Source organism: Scyliorhinus canicula, chromosome 11 (assembly GCF_902713615.1).
Source record: "Scyliorhinus canicula chromosome 11, sScyCan1.1, whole genome shotgun sequence".
In the NCBI taxonomy this organism is placed as follows: Eukaryota; Metazoa; Chordata; class Chondrichthyes; order Carcharhiniformes; family Scyliorhinidae; genus Scyliorhinus; species Scyliorhinus canicula.
In genome coordinates, this window is record NC_052156.1 from 85,575,280 (window position 1) to 85,595,483 (window position 20,204).

General features: G+C 51.9%; 1 protein-coding gene across 1 annotated transcript in view; it reads left to right on the forward strand.

The window, feature by feature from the left end:
- dnah1 (dynein, axonemal, heavy chain 1) overlaps positions 1–20,204 on the forward strand; it is a 995,196-nt gene that overhangs the window by 378,387 nt on the left and 596,605 nt on the right. Inside the window, 1 exon segment of the mRNA XM_038812191.1 lies at positions 16,898–17,038. Coding sequence (XP_038668119.1) covers positions 16,898–17,038 — 141 coding nt within the window.

Here is a 20,204-nt window from a genome sequence, read left to right on the forward strand (position 1 = left end):
CATACAGATTCCAATTACCATGGCCCCTACATTAACCTCGCTTCCGTTCACTAGCCAACGTACTCTTGCTCGTGAAGTAGCCCCTGCCAGAGCTCCCTCCACCACCTAGAGAAAACCAACATAAAGGCTCCCCACACCAAAACCTTCCAAGTTCCCAACACAGATCCCTCAAACCCAAATGAAAAAAACCCCAACAAATCACCAGGATGAAGGCATCGTGCACAGTGCCCGGGTATTGGCACAGAGGTGTGTCATAATATACATCCAGATATATGATGGAGTGCAGACAGGCAGTGATTGACACACAGGATGACCAGTGAGCACACAGAACACAGCAGCCAATCACCAGACAGGACACGACCACTATAAAGCCAGAGGGCACCAGTTTTCCTGCTCTCTCAGGATCCAGCCTCTGAGACAGTCAGGGCTCGTGAGCAGCAACTAGTACAAACACCATGTGGTGGTCAGTTAGACTGGTCAGGTTAGCCTCAGGTCTCCAGTCAAGTCAGCATAGTGTCAACCCACAATTAAGCATGTATTATAGTTAGTTGTTCAATAAAATCGTGTTGCATCTTTTCAAGTGTTGGAAGCCTGTCTCTCTCTACACTGCACCAAACGCAGTCCACGTAGACCCAGCTTACCCAACACATCATGTTACCAGTGAGTAATGCTGAAGTTTGATGGACCTACCTTGAGATAATCTGCCTTTAACCAGCGATCAGCCATCCGGTAACATGGACAGCGTCCGCCCACCCCCGCAGCTCTGCATCGCCGGCAACCTCAGTGCCAACAGGAAGATTTTCAAGCAGAAGTTCCAGCTATATCTTGAAGCCACCGACCTCGAGGCTGCATCGGATGCCAGGAAGATCGCACTCTTCCTTTCTACAGCCGGGGACCAGGCTAGCCACATCTACAACTCCCTCACATTTGCTGACGGCAAAGGCAAGACAAAATTTAAAACTGTCCTGCTGAAGTTCGACAGCCACTGCGACATTGAGGTCAATGAGAGCTTTGAATGGTATGTTTTCCAGCAGAGGCTTCAGGGTAAGAATGAACCTTTTCAGTCCTTTTTAACCCATCTCCGCATCCTCGCGCAGTCATGCAACTATGACTCAACAACTGATTCCATGATCCAGGATCAAATCGTTTTTGGGGTCCACTCCGATTCCCTTCGCCAGCAGCTCCTAAAAGTTAAGCAGCTCACCCTTACCATCACTATCGAAACCTACGTCCTCCACGAGCACGCTAACAAGCTGTACTTCCATATCAGGACGGCAGAAACGGCAAGGCAAAACCCCCATGAGGCAGAACGGGTGCAGGCCATCAAACAAATGCAGGGCCTGAGTCTGGATGAGAGTGGTCGTTTTGTGCGCTTTTCCTGGGCTCCAGCGCATGCATGCCACGATCGAGGGTACAGCGAGACCGACGACCAGCCCGCACAAGTGTGCATGTCGTTCGACCACACTGCGCATGCGCGGTGGCTCACGGAACGTCCTGACGTCGGCGTCATGATATGTTCCAATTGTGGCCCCGTCCGTTTAAAGCGGCAATGTCCGGCAAAATCTCGATGCTGTCTCCAGTGTGGCAAGCTTAGCCACTACGCAGCCCTTTGCAGATCTGCTCCACTGCCCAGCACACAGCGATCGCAGCCACAGTGCAGGAGCGTCCGGTCAGTACAGCAACCCGTGACAGACTCCGACCACGACAGTCTACCAGATCCCGACGCTGAGGCCTCAAATCCCCATTCTGGGTGGGCATCATCATCAATGATGGTCAGACAACTCCCAATTCTGAGCAATGATCCGGATGACGAGTAGTGTGCCACCCTTAAGGTTAACAAGGCTTGCATACGTTTCAAGCTGGACCCCGGCGCTTCAGCAAACCTCATTTCAAAGTCTGACCTCGACACCATCTGCGTCAGACCAAGCATTCTTCCACCGGCCTGCCAGCTCCTCGACTACAATGGCAATGCCATTGCTGCCAGTGGCTCATGCCAGCTTGCGGTGTCCAATTGGTCATTAAAGGCAACGCTGCGATTTGAAATCGTAGGAACCAAGAGAGCTTCCCTGCTCGGTGCTCGGGCCTACAAACTCCTAAACCTAGTGCAGCGGGTTCATACCGTGTCGTCCGCACAGGCAACACCCTTGCCAGATGATAACTTCTAGGCTCAACTCGATGACATCATAGCGCAATACCATAGCGTGTTCGAAGGTATGGGCACACTCCCATACCGATACAAAATCCTATTGAAGCCAAATGCCACCCCTGTGGTTCACGCACCGCGTTGGGTGCCGGCATCCCTCAAGCAGCAGCTGCAAGACCTCCAGGACTAGGGCGTCATTTCAAAGGTCACGGAACCCACGGACTGGGTTAGCTCCATGGTTTGCGTCAAGAAGCCATCAGGGGAACTTCGAATCTGTATCGACCCCAAAGATTTGAACCACAACATCATGAGGGAACTCTACCCAATACCTAAACAAGAAGAGCTAACCAGCGAGATGGCTCATGCCAAATTCTTCACGAAGCTGGATGCCTCCAAGAAGTTTTGGCAAATACAGCTGGACGCGTCCAGTCGAAAGCTGTGCACATTCAATACCCCGTTCGGTCGCTACTGTTACAACCGAATGCCCTTTGGCATCATCTCCGCCTCAGAGGTGATCCACCGCATAATGGAACAAATGATGGAGGGCATCGAGAGGGTGCGAGTGTACGTCGGTGATGTCATTATCTGGTCCACAACTCCTCAAGAGCACATCGATCGCCTCAAGCGGGTGTTCCACAGGATCCACGAGCATGGCTTCCGACTCAACAGAGCCAAATGCTCATTCGGTCAATCAGAAATCAAATTCCTTGGCGACCACATTTTGCAGCACGGTGTGCAGCCAGATGCGGACAAGGTTTCGGCAATCAATGCCATGAAGACCCTGGAGGACAAGAAGGCGGTCCTCCGCTTTCCAGGGATGGTCAACTTCCTTGGGAAGTTCATCCCCAACTTAACGTCACACAACACAGCTCTCTGCCATCTCGTAAAAAAAACAACGGACTTCCAGTGGCTACCTGCTCATGAGCAAGAGTGGCATGAGCTCAGGGCGAAACTCACCATGGCCCAGGTGCTGCCGTTTTTCGATCCCGCCAATGAAACAAAAATATCCACCGACACGAGCCAGGCTGGCATTGGGGCAGTCCTCCTCCAACAGGATGACTCCTCCTCCTAGACCCCAGTTGCATATGCCTCTAGAGCCATGACGCAACGATATGCTCAGATTGAAAAAGAATGCCTGGGCCTCCTCACAGGGATCGACAAGTTCCATGATTATGTGTATGGCCTCCCCAAATTCAGGGTCGAGACGGACCACAGGCCATTGGTTCACATCATCCAAAAAGATCTCAATGACATGATGCCACAGCTACAACGTATCCTCCTCAAGCTACGCCTCTATGATTTCGACCTGGTGCACACCCCGGGCAAAGAGCTCATTGTTGACGATGAACTCCCCAGATCTATCACCACACCTTGTGAGCAGACTGACTTTGTCTGTCAAATAGATGCGCAGGTGCAATTCTGTGCCTCCAACTTTCCAGCCACTGATGAGAGGTTCGTGCAAATTCGTGAGGAGACGGCCAGGGACCCTCTGCTCCAGCGGGTCATGCAGCACCTCACGAATGGTTGGCAAAAGGGGCAGTTTCCCCAGTTTTATAATGTCAAGGACGATCTAACGGTGGTAGACGGCATCCTTATAAAGCTTGACAGAATTGTGATCCCACAGAGCATGCAAAATTTGGTCCTCGGCCAAATCCACGAGGGTCACCTGGGGGTCGAAAAATGTCGCCGTTGAGCCTGAGAGGCAGTGTACTGGCCAGGCATCAGCCAAGATGTCGCCAACAAGTTCCTCAATTGCCCGACATGTCAAAGATTCCAGCCGGCTCAGCCTAAAAAGACTCTACAGCCGCATGAAATGGTGACCTCCCCATGGTCCAAAGTTGGTGTTGACCTGTTCCATGCCAAGGGGCGTGACTATGTCCTCCTAGTGGACTACTTTCCCAACTACCCCGAAGTGGTCAAGCTGTCTGACCTCACTTCAGCGACGGTAATCAAGGCATGCAAGGAAACTTTTTGCCCGATATGGGATCCCACTCATGGTGATGAGTGACAACGGCCCCTGCTTCTTCAGCCAGGAGTGGTCAGATTATGCCCGGCTCTACAACTTTCGGCACGTCACATCCAGCCCCACTACCCCCAGTCGAATGGGAAGGCCGAAAAAGGGGTCCACATCGTTTAAAAGACTATTGTGCAAAGCTGCTGACTCGGGTTCTGATTTCAACCTGGCGCTGTTGGCCGATAGAGCGACCCCTCTGTCCACTGGGCTGTCCCCAGCGCAGCTCCTCATGAACCGCACACTGCGAACGACGGTGCCTGCTATCCACATTCCGGACCTTGTCAACTTCCCGGTGATGCAGCAGTCTTGGGCCCAATGCAAGTCAGAGTACGACGCCCACGCCACAGATCTCCCCACGTTGGTCCCTGCTGACCGAGTTCGTGTTCAGCTGCCTGACGGTGGCTGGCCTGCCACAGCTGTGGTGGTCAAGAAAGTGGCCCCAAGATTGTTCCTTGTTTGCATGCCTGATGGCCCCTTTCTCCGGCATAACAGGCGGGCACTGCGTAGACTTCCACGCCCGCCACCCAACCGTGATGTCCCGCCTCGCACACTGCTTCCACGCCGATCCACAGGACGCGCCCTTCCACGAGGCCACCGATCTGCCAGTTATTCTACCGATCTCTACGACCACCGCATTGGAGGCAGTTCCGCCCATTCAAGTGCAGGCGGCCCCTGACCCACCCTTGAGGCGGTCAACCAGAATTCGTCGCCCGCCACAGAGACTGAATTTATAGACTGAATGTTGCATTACCTTGTTATCTCATCGTTTACACATCTGTACATGTCGTTTTTTCTCATGTGTTATCTGCCCTCTATCTGCACTAGACACCGTCCCATATATATAAGTTAGCATATTCTGTATATAGTCAGGTTCCTGTACACATATTCATTATTTATTGACCTGAACACATATGTTTTACAAAAAAAGGGGGGAGGTGTCATAATATACATCCAGGTATATGATGGAGTGCAGACAGGCAGTGATTGACACACAGGATGACCAGTGAACACACAGAACACAGCAACCAGTCACCAGACAGGACACAACCACTATAAAGCCAGAGGGCACTAGTTTTCCTGCTCTCTCGGGATCCAGCCTCTGAGACAGTCAGAGCTCGTGAGCAGCAACTAGTACAAACACCATATGGTAGTCAGTTAGACTGGTCAGGTTAGCCTCAGGTCTCCAGTCAAGTCAGCATACTGTCAACCCACAGTTAAGCATGTATTATAGTTAGTTGTTCAATAAACTCGTGTTGCGACTTCCGGGTGTGCATTATGGAGTGAGTGTGCACACAGAGGCAACTCCTGCCTAAGATTGCAGAAAAGAGCTCTTTTTTGGGCAGCACGGGTTGGAATTTGGATGAAAAGCCATGGGGGAAGGTTCAAGGAGTATTTTCCCCCAGGAATAGGATGTTTCTTGGTTATCAGACCCTTAGAAACAGTGCAGGATTTGTCTGAACAGCAACAAACAAAAGCAAGCATGCTAGCGGGGGAAGGGCCAGCTTATAGGTCTCAAGCTGACCTGAGGGCCTTTATGAAAGCTGAATTCCAGCAGCAGAGGGAAGAACTGTGAAAAGATCTCACCAAGGCCATTAAAGAAGCTGAGACGGACTTCCGGTAGCGGTGATGCGGAGCTAAGCCGCACGTTCAGTGGCTCCCACTATTTTCGGACTTTGGGGCTCTTTTAAGGGCTCACAGTGGTGCTGTTTGGGCTTTTCCCCGTGGGGGAACACTCCTTCTCAGATTCTCCACCGGTGGATGGCCTGGACTAGGAGTGGAGCGGTCAGAAAATCGGCTTTGTAGGTGCGGCACCGCAGCTCCCGCTACTTAAGGACTTTTGGGCCGATTTGAGGGCCTCAAACAGTGCTGTCTCAACGAATCCCGGTGGGGGAAGGTGTCTAGAGGCGCATTCCCCATAATTTATGGTGCTCACCCGGAGTGGGGCAAAGGAAAAAGCTGCAGCAGCTCCCCAAGAAAAGCGGAGGAAGCAGGACAAAATGGCGGCCGGCGGAACACCCGAGGATTGGTGGAAGTGGGCGCAGGAGCAGCAGGCCTCTCTTCTGCGCTGTTTTGCGGAGCTGAAGGCTGAGTTGCTGGACTCCCTGAATGCGACTACCAACAAGCTGCTTGGGACCCAGGCGGCCCAGGAGGCGTCTATTCGGGAATTGCAGCAGCAGGCCGCTGAGAGGGAGGAGGAGGCCGTGGTCCTCGCGGGGAAAGTGGAGTTGCACGAGGCACTTCACAAAAAGTGGCAAGACCGCTTGGAGGAGCTGGACGTTCGCACGAGGCGAAAGAATTTGAGGATCCTGGGCCTGGCGGAGGGGCTGGAAGGGTCGGATCTCCCGTCGTACGTGACCACGATGTTGAGCTCGTTGATGGGAGCGGGGTCCTTCCATTTGCCCCTGGAGCTGGAGGGAGCTCACAGAGTGCTGGCCAGGAGGCCTAAGGCAAATGAACCCCCGCGGGCGGTGCTGGTGCGGTTCCATCGGTTTAGTGACCGGGAGTGTGTGCTGCGCTGGGCCAAGAAAGAGAGGAGCAGCAAGTAGGAGAATTCGATAGTGCGAATCTACCAGGACTGGAGTGCGGAGGTGGCAAAGCGGCGGGCCGGGTTCAACCGGACGAAGGCGGTGCTGCATGCCAAGCAGGTCAGATTTGGAATGCTGCAGCCTGCGCGTCTGTGGGTGACATATATGGACCGGCACCACTACTTCGAGTCCCCGGAGGAGGCGTGGGCCTTTGTACAGGTGGAGAAGCTGGACTCGAACTAGGGTCTGGGGACACGCTATGGCCGTTGCTGTTTTTGCTGTTGCTGTTCTTCAATTTTGACACGTGTTTTTTTTATGCTGGTTTTCTTTTTGCTCTGTTTCCGGGTGGGTTTGTCTGTTGGGTATGGGTGTGGGGTAAGTGGGGAACGTTGGGGGCATGTGCTTTATATGTTCTCTTCGGTACGGGGCTGGGGGTTGGGGTGAAACTGGATTTTGAGGAGCTGCGTCAGAAGGGTGGGGTGTGGCAGTGTGAAAGCGCGGGCTTTCCTCTGGTTGTCCGCGCTGCGGGGCAGGGGGGGCGGAGCTGGAGGTGGGTGCGTGGCCTCTACTGGTTTTCTTTCCCGCGCTGAAGCGGTGCCAAGGAGGTGTGGCAAGAGGGGGATGACCCCATGGCGGGAGGAGATGGGTTTTGGCAGGAGCAGCCGGGTCAGCAGAAGTCAGCTGACTCACGGAAGTACCATGGAGGGTGCGTCGCGGCTAGGAGGGGTCCTAGCCTGGGGGGGTGGGGGGGGATACCGGGTTGCTGCTGGAATGGCCAGGAAGGAGCTGGCATGGGCCGGGGGGGTAGAGGAGAGGCGTTATCGCCATGGGGAACGGGTCAGGCGGGGCGAGCTGGCCTGGGGCGAGCAGTCAATAAGCTATGGCTAGCCAGCGGGGGAGAGGGGCAGGTTGCCCTCTGATCCGTCTGATTACCTGGAACGTGAGGGGGCTGAATGGGCCGGTTAAGAGAACTAGGGTAATTTCTCATCTGAAGGGGCTGAAGGTGGACGTGGCTATGCTCCAGGAGACCCACTTGAAGGTGGCGGACCAGGTTCGTCTGAGGAAGGGGTGGGTGGGGCAGGTTTTTCACTCAGGATTGGACGCGAAGAACCGGGGGGTGGCGATTCTGGTGGGGAAGAGGGTGGCGTTCGAGGCGGCTGAGGTGGTGTCGGACAAGGAGGGCAGATATATTATGGTGAAGGGTAGGCTGCAGGGAGAGAAGGTGGTGCTGGTTAATGTATATGCCCCGAATTGGGATGATGCCGGCTTCATGAGGCGCTTGTTGGGCCGCATTCCGGACCTAGAGGCAGGGGGCCTGATCATGGGGGGAGACTTTAACACAGTGCTGGATCCCCCACTGGACCGGTCCAGTTCAAGGACGGGTAGGAGACCAGCGGCGGCCAAAGTACTGAGGGGGTTTATGGACCAGATGGGAGGGGTGGATCCCTGGAGGTTTGGGAGGCCGAGAGCGCGGGAGTATTCCTTTTTCTCCCATGTCCATAGGGTCTATTCCCGAATAGATTTTTTCATCCTGAGCAGGGGATTGATCCCGAAGGTGCAGGATGCAGAGTATTTGGCCATAGCAATTTCAGACCATGCTCCGCACTGGGTTGATCTGGAGATGGGGGAGGCGCGGGACCAGCGCCCGCTCTGGCGCCTGGATGTGGGGCTGCTGGCTGATGAGGAGGTGTGTAGGAGGGTCCGGGGAAGTATTGAGGGGTATCTTGATACCAACGACACGGGGGAGGTCCGGGTGGGGATGGTCTGGGAGGCTCTGAAAGCAGTGATCCGGGGGGAGCTGATCTCCATACGGACCCATAGGGAAAGGAGGGAGAGGAAGGAGAGGGAGAGACTGGTGGGGGAGCTCCTGGATGTGGACAGGAGATACGCGGAGGCACCGGAGGAGGGGTTGCTGGGGGAACGGCGTAGTTTGCAGGCCAAATTTGACTTGTTGACCACCAGAAAGGCAGAGACACAGTGGAGGAGGTCGCAGGGCGCGGTATATGAGTATGGGGAGAAGGCGAGCAGGATGTTGGCGCATCAGCTCCGCAGGCGGGATGCGGCTAGGGAAATTGGTGGAGTGACGGATAGGGGTGGGAATGTAATGCAGAAGGGGACAGAAGTAAATGGGGTCTTTAGGGACTTCTACGAGGAACTGTACCGGTCAGAACCTCCGATGGGGAGAGGGGGGATGGAGAGCTTCATGAACAGGCTATGCTTCCCAAGGGTTCAAGAGGAGCTGGTAGAGGGGCTGGGGGCGCCGATAGAGTTGGAGGAGCTAGTCAGGGGGATCGGGCAAATGCAGTCAGGTAAGGCGCCGGGGCCGGACGGGTTCCCGGTGGAATTTTATAAAAAGTATGCGGATCTGGTGGGCCCCCTGTTGGTGCGAGCCTTCAATGAGGCATGGGAGGGGGGGGGCTTTGCCCCCGACGATGTCGCGGGCACTGATCTCTCTGATCCTGAAGCGGGATAAGGACCCCTTGCAGTGTGGATCATACAGGCCTATCTCGCTCCTCAATGTTGACGCTAAGTTGCTGGCGAAGATCCTGGCCACCAGGATAGAGGACTGTGTGCCAGGGATGATACATGAGGATCAGACAGGATTTGTCAAGGGACGGCAGCTCAACACGAATGTGCGGAGACTACTAAATGTTATTATGATGCCGGCAGTGGAGGGGGAGGCTGAGATAGTGGTGGCGCTGGATGCGGAGAAAGCATTTGATAGAGTTGAGTGGGGGTACCTGTGGGAGGTGCTGGAGCGGTTCGGATTCGGGGAGGGATTCATCAAATGGGTGAGGCTGCTCTACGCGGCTCCGATGGCGAGTGTAGTTACCAATGGAAGGAGATCGGAGTACTTTAGGCTCTACCGTGGGACCAGGCAGGGGTGCCCCCTGTCCCCCTTGCTCTTTGCACTGGCGATTGAACCTTTGGCTATGGCGTTGAGGGAGTCAGGGAGATGGAGGGGTCTGGTGCGGGGTGGGGAGGAACATCGTGTATCGCTGTATGCGGACGACCTGCTGTTGTATGTGGCGGATCCAGAAGGGGGAATGCCGGGGGTGATGGAGCTGTTAGCGGAATTTGGGGGCTTCTCGGGCTATAAGTTAAATTTAGGCAAGAGTGAGGTATTTGTAGTACACCCGGGTGATCAGGAGGAGGGAATTGGGAGACTCCCATTTAAGAGGGCAGTGAAGAGTTTCAGATACCTGGGGGTGCAGGTGGCCAGGAGTTGGGGGACTCTCCATAAGCTTAATTTTACCAGGCTGGTGGAGCAGATGGAAGAGGAATTTAAAAGGTGGGTTGGCGGGTAGAGTGCAGTCCGTCAAAATGACGGTTCTCCCGAGGTTCTTGTTCCTTTTTCAGTGTTTGCCCATCTTTATCCCTAGGGCCTTTTTTAGAAGGGTGACTAGCAGCATCATGAGCTTTGTTTGGGCGCATGGGACCCCGAGGGTGAAGAGGGTCTTCTTGGAGCGGGGTAGAGATGGTGGGGGGCTGGCGTTACCCAATCCCTCAGGGTATTATTGGGCGGCCAATGTGTCGATGGTGCGCAAGTGGGTAATGGAGGGGGAGGGGGCAGCATGGAAACGGATGGAGAGGGCGTCCTGTGGAGATACAAGCCTGGGGGCCCTGGTAACGGCGCTGTTGCCGTTCCCTCCTACGAGGTATACCACGAGTCCGGTGGTGGCGGCTACCCTCAAGATTTGGGGGCAGTGGAGGCGACATAGGGGAGAAGTGGGGGGCTCGATGGAGGCTCCGTTAAGGGGGAACCATAGGTTCGTCCCGGGGAACATTGATGGGGTATTTCAGGGTTGGCACAGAGCGGGCATCAGACAGCTGAGGGACCTGTTTATTGATGGGAGGTTTGCGAGCCTGGGGGAGTTGGAGGAGAAATTTGGGCTCCCCCCGGGGAACATGTTCAGGTATCTGCAGGTAAAGGCATTTTCTAGGCGGCAGGTGGAGGGATTCCCTTCGCTTCCCGCGAGGGGGGTGAGCGACAGGGTGCTTTCGGGGGTCTGGGTCGGAGAGGGGAAGATATCTGATATCTACAAGGTTATGCAGGAGGCGGAGGAGGCGTCAGTAGAGGAGCTGAAAACGAAGTGGGAGGGGGAACTGGGGGAACAGATCGAAGATGGGACATGGGCTGATGCCCTGGAGAGGGTTAATTCTTCCTCCTCGTGTGCGCGGCTTAGCCTCATCCAATTCAAGGTGCTGCACCGGGCCCACATGACTGGGACGAGGATGAGTAGGTTCTTTGGGGGTGAGGACAGGTGTGTCAGGTGCTCGGGGAGTCCAGCGAACCATGCCCATATGTTCTGGGCATGCCCGGCACTGGAGGAGTTCTGGAAGGGGGTGGCGAGGACGGTGTCGATGGTGGTGGGATCCAGGGTCAAGCCAGGATGGGGACTCGCGATTTTTGGGGTTGGGGTGGAGCTGGGAGTGCAGGAGGCGAAAGAGGCCGGTGTGCTGGCCTTTGCGTCCCTAGTAGCCCGGCGAAGGATCTTGCTACAATGGAAGGATGCGAGGCCCCCAAGCGTGGAGACCTGGATCAATGACATGGCGGGTTTCATTAAGCTAGAGAAGGTCAAATTCACCCTGAGAGGGTCGGTACAAGGGTTCTTTAGGCGGTGGCAGCCTTTTCTCGACTTTCTGGCTCAACGATAGGGTACTGGGACAGTAGCAGCAGCAACCCGGGGAGGGAAAAGGGGAGGGAAAAGGGGAGGGAAAAGGGGGGGGGCCGACAATGACTATGTTTGTTTATTTAATTTTAATATTTTTTAAAGTTCTTTTGTTGTTCATTAGGGTTGGGGGGGTGGGGGGATGTGATACATGCGCCGATACGGTCTGGGGGTGTCACAGTTATTATGGGTTATTTTGTTGCATTTCATTGTTTGTCGTTATGTTTTATATTTTCTGTAAAAAATTCCAATAAAAATTATATTAAAAATAAATAAACTCGTGTTGCATCTCTTCAAGTGTTGGAAGCCTGTCTCTCTCTGCACTGCACCAAACGCAGTCCACGTAGACCCAGCATACCCAACACATCAAGGTGCACGATGTGCAGCCAATGGTCACAGACCACCTGGATGTTCATTTAGTGGTACCCCTTCCCGTTTCTGCAGAGTGGCCTGTTATCCGCCACTGCCCTAAGGAAGACATGCATCCTGTTGACGCCCCCTGGACCTGGGGCATCCTGGCGATGGCTGCGAATACTGCCACCCGGACATCCCGGTCGACATGAAATTGGATGTATTGATCCGCCTGGGCATTTAGGGCCTCCGTGACGGCGTGGATGCACCTGTCCCCACTCAGCGACTGGAAGAACCCCGTTGCGTAGATGTTCAGGGTGACCATCACCTTGACAGCCAGTGGGAGCGGATGTCCTCACCCATACCCCCGCGGTGCCAGGTGTACCATCATATGTCACACTTCCTCTCTGCTCATCCGGAGTCTTCGACGGCATGTCTGATAAGACCATAAGACCATAAGACATAGGAGCGGAAGTAAGGCCATTCGGCCCATCGAGTCCACTCCACCATTCAATCATGGTTGATTTCAACTCCATTTACCCGCTCTCTCCCCATAGCCCTTAATTCCTCGAGAAATCAAGAATTTATCAATTTCTGTCTTAAAGACACTCAACGTCCCGGCCTCCACCGCCCTCTGTGGCAATGAATTCCACAGACCTACCACTCTCTGGCTGAAGAAATTTCTCCTCATCTCTGTTCTAAAGTGACTCCCTTTTATTCTAAGACTGTGCCCCCGCGTCCTAGTCTCCCCTGCTAATGGAAACAACTTCCCTACGTCCATCCTATCCAAGCCATTCATTATCTTGTAAGTTTCTATTAGATCTCCCCTCAACCTCCAAAACTCCAATGAATATAATCCCACGATCCTCAGACTTTCATCGTATGTTAGGCCTACCATTCCTGGGATCATCCGTGTGAATCTCCGCTGGACCCGCTCCAGTGCCAATATGTCCTTCCTGAGGTGTGGGGCCCAAAATTGCTCACAGTATTCTAAATGGGGCCTAACTAGTGCTTTATAAAGCAGGTCCGGCAGGTCCTCGAATGACAGGCTGTGCAGGTACACATGGAGCCTCATGCAGTGCCTCCTTGGCACCTTCTCCTCCTCAGCCTGTTGGGTGGCTTGCCCACCAGCCTGTGCAGTTGTCACTTGCCCCTCTGCAGTCCGGTCCTCTGCTGACCGCTCTGCTGCTCCAGCTTCCCCCTTCTCTCTGAGGGGCCCCCACTTACGCGGTCGCAGGTCATTTCGCAGAACTGCGACCATCACCACCTCTCGGCCAATGGGTGAGCAGTCATGTGACTAGCCTCAACCAATCAGCAGAGATGCACATGACCAACCTGAGCCAATGGGCAGCGAGTGCTCTGCACCAATGGCAGATACGTACCGTAAACCTCCTAGTTATACCACCACAAGGCTATTCGCCCAATCGCATTTTGCGATTTCGGCGTCGGCAAACAGAGAATCCCACCCCATGTCTCCCAAATGGAGAATCCAGCCCAAGGTTTCTAAAGGTGGATGGAAAACATTATTCAGTTAAAAGAACTCTTAAACCTCCAAAATGTTGGGCAGGAAGTGCCCACTTCAGGATTTGAGCATAATGATGAAGGCTAATATTCCAGCACAGTGGAGTGCAGTCTTATGAATGAGACATTAAAATGTGGCCCATTCTGACCTCTCAAGTGGACATAATAAAATCTGTTCTACTACGTCAAAGAACAGTAAGGAGCTATGCCCAGTGTCTTGGCCGTTTATCTCTCAATCAAAATCACAAAAACAGTTATTTGATAATGATCATATGGTTGCTTATGAGAGCAATATGCACCAATTGACTTCTTTGTTTTCTGCATTACAATAGTGACTATGCTCCAAAATAATCAATTGGCTGTGAAGTGCTTTGACATGTCCAGTAGTACTGAACGATACTATGAATGCAAGTCATTATTTTTCTTTTTGCTTATTGTGAACCAAAGGTGTTATGTCCACCATATTGATAAATGCCAAAAAAGAACATCCTGGCTCCAAGTCCAATAGGTGTGAGGTACTTACGACCGCAAAAATGGGCCCTAATATCAGTTTGAATTCTAATTTGTAACGCTGGTTGACCTAAGATAGCCACCACCAGTAGCATTCAGGAAAAAAACAGGTCAACATGCAGCCCAGTCGGCAGTCCTAACATTTTGGTGTTCCTCCTAAACCCACACTCAAAGCACATGCCTGATGCTGGCTATCATTTTGCTCCTGATTACCAGCACAATGGCATGAGAATAGATTGCCCTATGTAATGAATTGGCACTCGCATAGGCTCAACAACACCCTCCCCCACATACAAATAGTCCTATAGCTTTCCAAAAATATTTGGCCCATATCTTCTGAGAAGCCGCAATGATCATCGGATTGCTGCTGCACTCAAAACTTCCCATGACTTGACGCTGTTCCTTTCGTCTGGTACCTTCCAAGCCCAGCATTCACAGAACTGTGCAGCACAGCATTCCTCGGAGAACTCCAATCAAAGCGGAGTAGAGTTGGGGAAGGCAGGACAATGTCCCCTTTTTAAGGCAACAGCAGCCATATAGTATGTTTAAAGATCCAGTTTGAATTTTAGTAAATGGATGGGTGGATGAGTGAGGAAATGTAGAAGTAGGTGAAGTGGTAGGTTGTTGAGATGGCTGAGTGGATAAACAGGTTATGGAATAGTTGGGTCGAGGGTGATCAGGTCAGGGGTTAGTTGAGTCTTTGGGAGGGTAGCCGAATGGTGGGGTGGAGGTTAGTTGGATGGTTGGGGTAGAAAGATTTGGGGGTAGTCAGGTGACTGAGGGTGGTAGTCGGTCAGGTTGGGAGGTTTGTCTGATGGTTACCTGGTTGTCAGGTTGGGTGGAGGGAGGTGGGGGGTAATCGGTGGTGGGTAATCGGGGGGGGGGTAGTCAGGTGGTGAGTTGTGGGGTTCCTCAGATGTGAGACTAGAATTTTGCTGTATAACATTTCCTAGATGACTATCCAGGGGCTGGATTCTCCCCTACCCAGCGTGACGGAGGGTTCCGGCGTAGGGGAGTGGTGCCAACCACTCGGGGGTCGGGCCTCCCCAAAGGTGTGGAATTCTCCCCACCTTTGGGGGCCAGCCCCGCGCCGGAGCAGTTCGCACTAGAAGATTGGCGCAAAAAACCGGTGCCCCCGGCAGCGGGGCTGGCCGAAAGGCTTTCGCCAGTCGGCGCATGTGCCGGCAGTGACGTCAGCGGCCAGTTGCCACTGACGTCACCACCGGCGCATGCGCGATGTGAGTTTTCCTTCCGCTTCCGCCATGGCGGAGGCTGTGGCGGCCGCGGAAGGAGAAAGAGTGCACCCAGGGCACTGGCCCGGAGTCTGAGCGGGGGGCCCCGATCGCGGGCCAGGCCACCGTGGGGGCACCCCCCGGGGTTCGATCGCCCCCCGCCCCCCCCCCCCCAGGACCCCGGGGCCCGCTCGCGCCACTGATCCCGCCATTACAGAGGTGGTTCAAACCTCGGCGGCGGGAGAGGCCTCCCTGCGGCGGGACTTCGGCCCATCCAGGCCGGAGAATCCCGCAGGGGCCTCGCCAATCGGAGTGGCGAGATTCCCGCCACCGCCTCTTCCCGGGTGGCGGAGAATCTCTGCCACGGCGGGGGCGGGATTTTCGGCGGCCCCAGGCGATTCTCCGACCCTGCTGGGGGTCGGAGAATTTCGCTCCAGGTAAGTATCGCAGCACAAAGTCAGAGATATTCAGAGTTTCCCAGGGAGCAGTGGATCACCTTTTGGAAATTGCAACTTCCCAGGCAATTCCCATGGAGGTTCATGCGTAGGGACTTCCCAAGGACCCCCAAGGGGAGACCAGAAGATTTGGTCCAACAAGTGTTGTACATAGTTAGTATTGCATAATATGGCAGGTAGCCTAATGCCTCAAGTAGTAAAGTAGTACAAGTTAAAATTTTAGCCTTAAATAATACTCAAATTAAACTACCTGCGAAAGTCAAGGCTCTTTGGCAGGGAGTTTGATCCTGGCGTTAGCAGAGTGTTGTATCACTGCAGATGACAAAAAATGAAAGCTGACTTTGCCTGCCCTGTAAAGTGCATTTTGCACTGGCAACTTCATCATGGAATTGCTGACTGCCACATCTCATGATCCTTAACTGCCCTGCTCACCTTTCCCCTGTTCTTTTAGCGTTGTTGCTTCACAGTGCCAGAGTCCTAGGTTCGATTCCCAGCTTAGGTCACTGCCTGTGCGGAGCCTGCACGTTCTCCCTGTGTCTGCGTGGCTTTCCTCCGTGCTCTCTGGTTTCCTCCCACAAGTCCCGAAAGACGTGCTGTTAGGTCATTTGGACATTCTGAATTCTCCCTCAGTGTACACAAACAGGTGCCGGACTGCGGCGACTAGGGGATTTTCACAGTAACTTCATTGCAGTGTTAATGTAAGCCTACTTGTGACAATAGTAAAGATTATTTCTGTATTTTTTATATCCTTCAATATCAAAGAAAATCATTGTTAAGATAAATTCATGTCCACAACTAGAAATAATTTTAAATTTGATCATTAAGAGCAGAATCATTTAGGAGTAGACAAAAAATGGCCATGATCCAACTAGATCATCTGCTAGTAATCATAACAGTCAATCTCCATCAATTAGTCTAAAAAGTCCCAGTCATGAAAAGGAGAAACACCCAATGATAGAGAGTTTTGGGAACCATGCGTCCAAAGTCACGACTAGGGGCTTTTCACAGTAACTTCATTGCAGTGTTAATGTAAGCCTACTTGTGATAATAAAAATTATTATTATTATTCTCCTAACCATGATTCAAGTACCACGTGTTATGACTCAAAGTATTCCTGTACTGTATTCCAAAATATCATCCTCTGGAGCCTGTTCTGTAGATTGACTGCATGCTTACTGAAATCATGGGTGGGTTTCTGGGCCCCGCCATGCCACATTTCCGCCCTGACCGGCCGGCGGGATTCTCCGTTACGCCAGCCGATCAATGGGGTTTCCCATTGTGGGCAGCTCCACGCCATCGGGAAACCCCCGGGCGCTGGTATAACAGAGAATCCCGGCGGCGGAGAATCCCGGCTAGAATTGGTAAATTCAGAGGTCTTGAGTGCTGAATCAGCTTTGCATTCTGAGGCTGTCTGATGATTAATATTAATAATGAACTTCATGTATACACTAATACTATTGCTATTTTTTGTAGACTGCTCGTACAGAGTGGGTCCTGATCTGGCCTGGACAGGTGGTTATTGCAGGCTGCCAGACTTTCTGGACCATGGAGGTATCTGAAGCACTCCAGACTGGTGATCTGGGAAGCAGACTCTTCCCAAAGCTTAGCAGTCAGGTTAGTATGGCATCAACTGTTAGTTAAAATGCAGAACACTGGTGGATACTATGGAATGAATTATGTTTATGTATTTAGGATAATATATAAAATATACAGGATTATTATATTTTTTGTATAGTTATAATGTGTATTGACCACAAATTTCACTGTAATTGACTGTCAGTTTTAATAATCAAGATGCATTCAGGATAAATATTAATGTAAAAGCTGTTCAGTTTACAAGGAACTAATAACATTAATTGACAGATGTGTTAGAATACCGGACTAGACTCCGACCAATTGATATCTTTTATGTTAAAAAAAACTTAAATTTAAACACATAATTAACCATATTCGCACCATAGAAATAGCTTTACAATTATCAGTTAAACAGTTCTTAAATAAAAGGAAAGTATTTGATCTACTATCTATACCTGCCACTAATTCCAATTAAAAAACCCGATGCAGTTCAAATGCCCCTGATAAATATCATTAACAAAGTAGATTACTTGCTTGGCTGTATGGAGGCTTTTGGACAGAGACTCTTTCAAGAGCAGATCCAATACATTTTTAAAAAAATCTTATAATTCTCCTCATTTTCAACATTTGCATTAAATAAACAACAAAAGAAAACAAACAAGAACAAATGCAGTACCAATCCCCCGAACAGTACCCCATTCAGTATACAGACCAAAAACATCACCCGTACATTCCAAGTAAAAAGGAAAGAAAATGAACAATCAATCAGTACACAGTGTACTCAAGAACAACAATAACCCCAACCTCCCCTTCTCCCCTCCCCCAATGTTCGAAGGCAACCAATTCTCGAAAGTGCATAATAAACAGTCCCCACGAATTGCAGAACCCGTCCTTCATCCCCCTCAGCTCAAATTTCACCTTCTCGAGAGTCAAATAGTTCAGTGCATACTCCCATCAAGCTGAGGCACAGGGCGGAGAAGCTGACCTCCGCCCCAACAGCCCTGCTTCCGGGCAATCAGCAAGGCGAAGGCTAAAACATCTGTCCCGCACCCGCCTGCAGCCCTGGCTGGTCTGACACCCCGAAAATTGCTTCTTGGAGCTGATACAGCTGAAGGTTGTGTATTGGGCGCACCAAGATGACACTGAAAACCTCCCTCCAATATTTCCCAGCTTCGGACAGGACCAAAACATATGTACGTCGTTTGCGGGGCTCCCCCCACATCACTCACAAATGTCCTCCACTCACTCAAAGAGTCGGCTCATCCTCGCCCTTGTGAGGTGCAGCCAATACACAACGTTCAGCTGTATCAGCCCCAACCTCGCGCACAATGTTGAGGCGTTCACGCTCCGGAGCACCTCACACCACAAACGGTCTTCCATAACCTCCCACAACTCTTTTTCCCACTTGGCTTTGATTCCCTCCATGGACTCCCCATCCTCCCCTAAAATCCTCCTGTAGATCGCCAACACCCCACCCCTTCCCCCATTCACCCCAACCCAACTCACCTTTTCGGCATTCGACGGACAATAGAATAATGAATTCTGGAGGCCCAACCCCCGTGCCTGCCTGCCCCCCTCTCTCTCTGCAGAACCACCTTCCTCATCCTGTCTACCTTCCCATCCCAAATAAACGAGGTGATCAGCTTATATACTTCTTTCAAAAAATCCTTTGGCAAAAAGACCGACAGGCACTGAAATAAAAACAAAAATTGCGGCAGCAGATTCATTTTAATCGTCTGCACCCGACTTGCCAGTGACCGAGGAAGGTTATCCCACCTGGCTAAATCTACTTTACCTTCCCCACCAAGCTAGTAAAATTGTACCTATGAAGCCCCCACCCCCCACCAGTCGTGCGCCATCTACACCCCCAAGTACCTGAAGTGGGTTTGCCGCCCTGTGGAATGCAGACCCCACCCCCGCCCCATCCCGGCCGGGACAGCACAAAGTATTCACTCTTTTCCAGATTTAATTTATACCTGAAAAGGACCCAAAAGTTCAATGAATCTCCATTACATTCCCCATCGACGCACTAGGCTCTGATATATATAACAATAAATCATCCGTGTACAGTGACACACTATGTTCCACCTCCCCCCATATTATTCCCTTCCACAATCCCGAGCTCCTTAGAGCAATGGCCAAAGGCACTATCACTAATGTAAATACCAGAGGGGACATGGGACATCCTGCCTGGTCCCCCTGTGCTGAGCAAAGTACCAGAAACTCCTATTGTTTGTGGGGACACTTGCCCTCGGTTCCTTATATAATAGCCGCACTCACTCCATGAATCTCGGCCTGATCCCAAACCTCTCAAGAACCGCAATCAAATACACCCATTCTACTCGATCAAATACCTTTTCCGTGTCCAGGGTAACCACCTCTGTCACCTTTACCTCAGCCTCATAATTACATTTAGTAACCTCCTAATATTTGAGAATAGCTGCCTTCCTTTCACAAACCCCATCTGGTCCTCCCCTATCACCTTCGGGAGGCAGCCCTCCAACCTAGCTGCCGGTTCCTTCGGAAATATCTTTGCATCAGCATTCAGTAGGGATATGACCCACACTCCGTCGGGTCCTTATCTTTCTTTAACAACAAGGAAATTGAGGCCTGCCCCAATGTTTGTGGTAGCACCCCTTCCTTATCGCCTCCTCAAACATTCCCACCATCAGTGGCACCAATTTATCCTTAAATTTTCTGTGATACTCCACTGAGAACCCATCTGGCCCTGCCATCTTCCCTGATTGCATCCTCCCAATTGCCTCCTTTCTCTCCTATTCCCCTACTGATCTCTCCAGCGTGGCCCTGTCTTCCTCCTCCAACTTTGGGTACTCCAATCCGTCCAGGAACTCGCACATCCTCTGATCCTCCCCCGGTGGTCCCGGCCAATACAAATTCTTATAGAACTCCTCAAATACCTTATTAATCTGGTCCGGGGCCACCACCAATTTCCCCGTCCTCTCCCACACCTGGACAATTCCCCTCGCCGCTTCCTCCCTTGGAAGTTGGGGAACTGGAATATGTTCTTCCATCCTGTAACCTCAAAATTAATGCTTGCTAATTCAGTATATAAATACGTAATACTGTCCTATGATGATTCAGTGTCCCTAAATCTTTGTAATTAGTGTCCTATTTGAGACCTTATAACATTTCTGAGAATTCATATGCAACATGCAATCCCCTTTATCTATTCATTATGATTTCC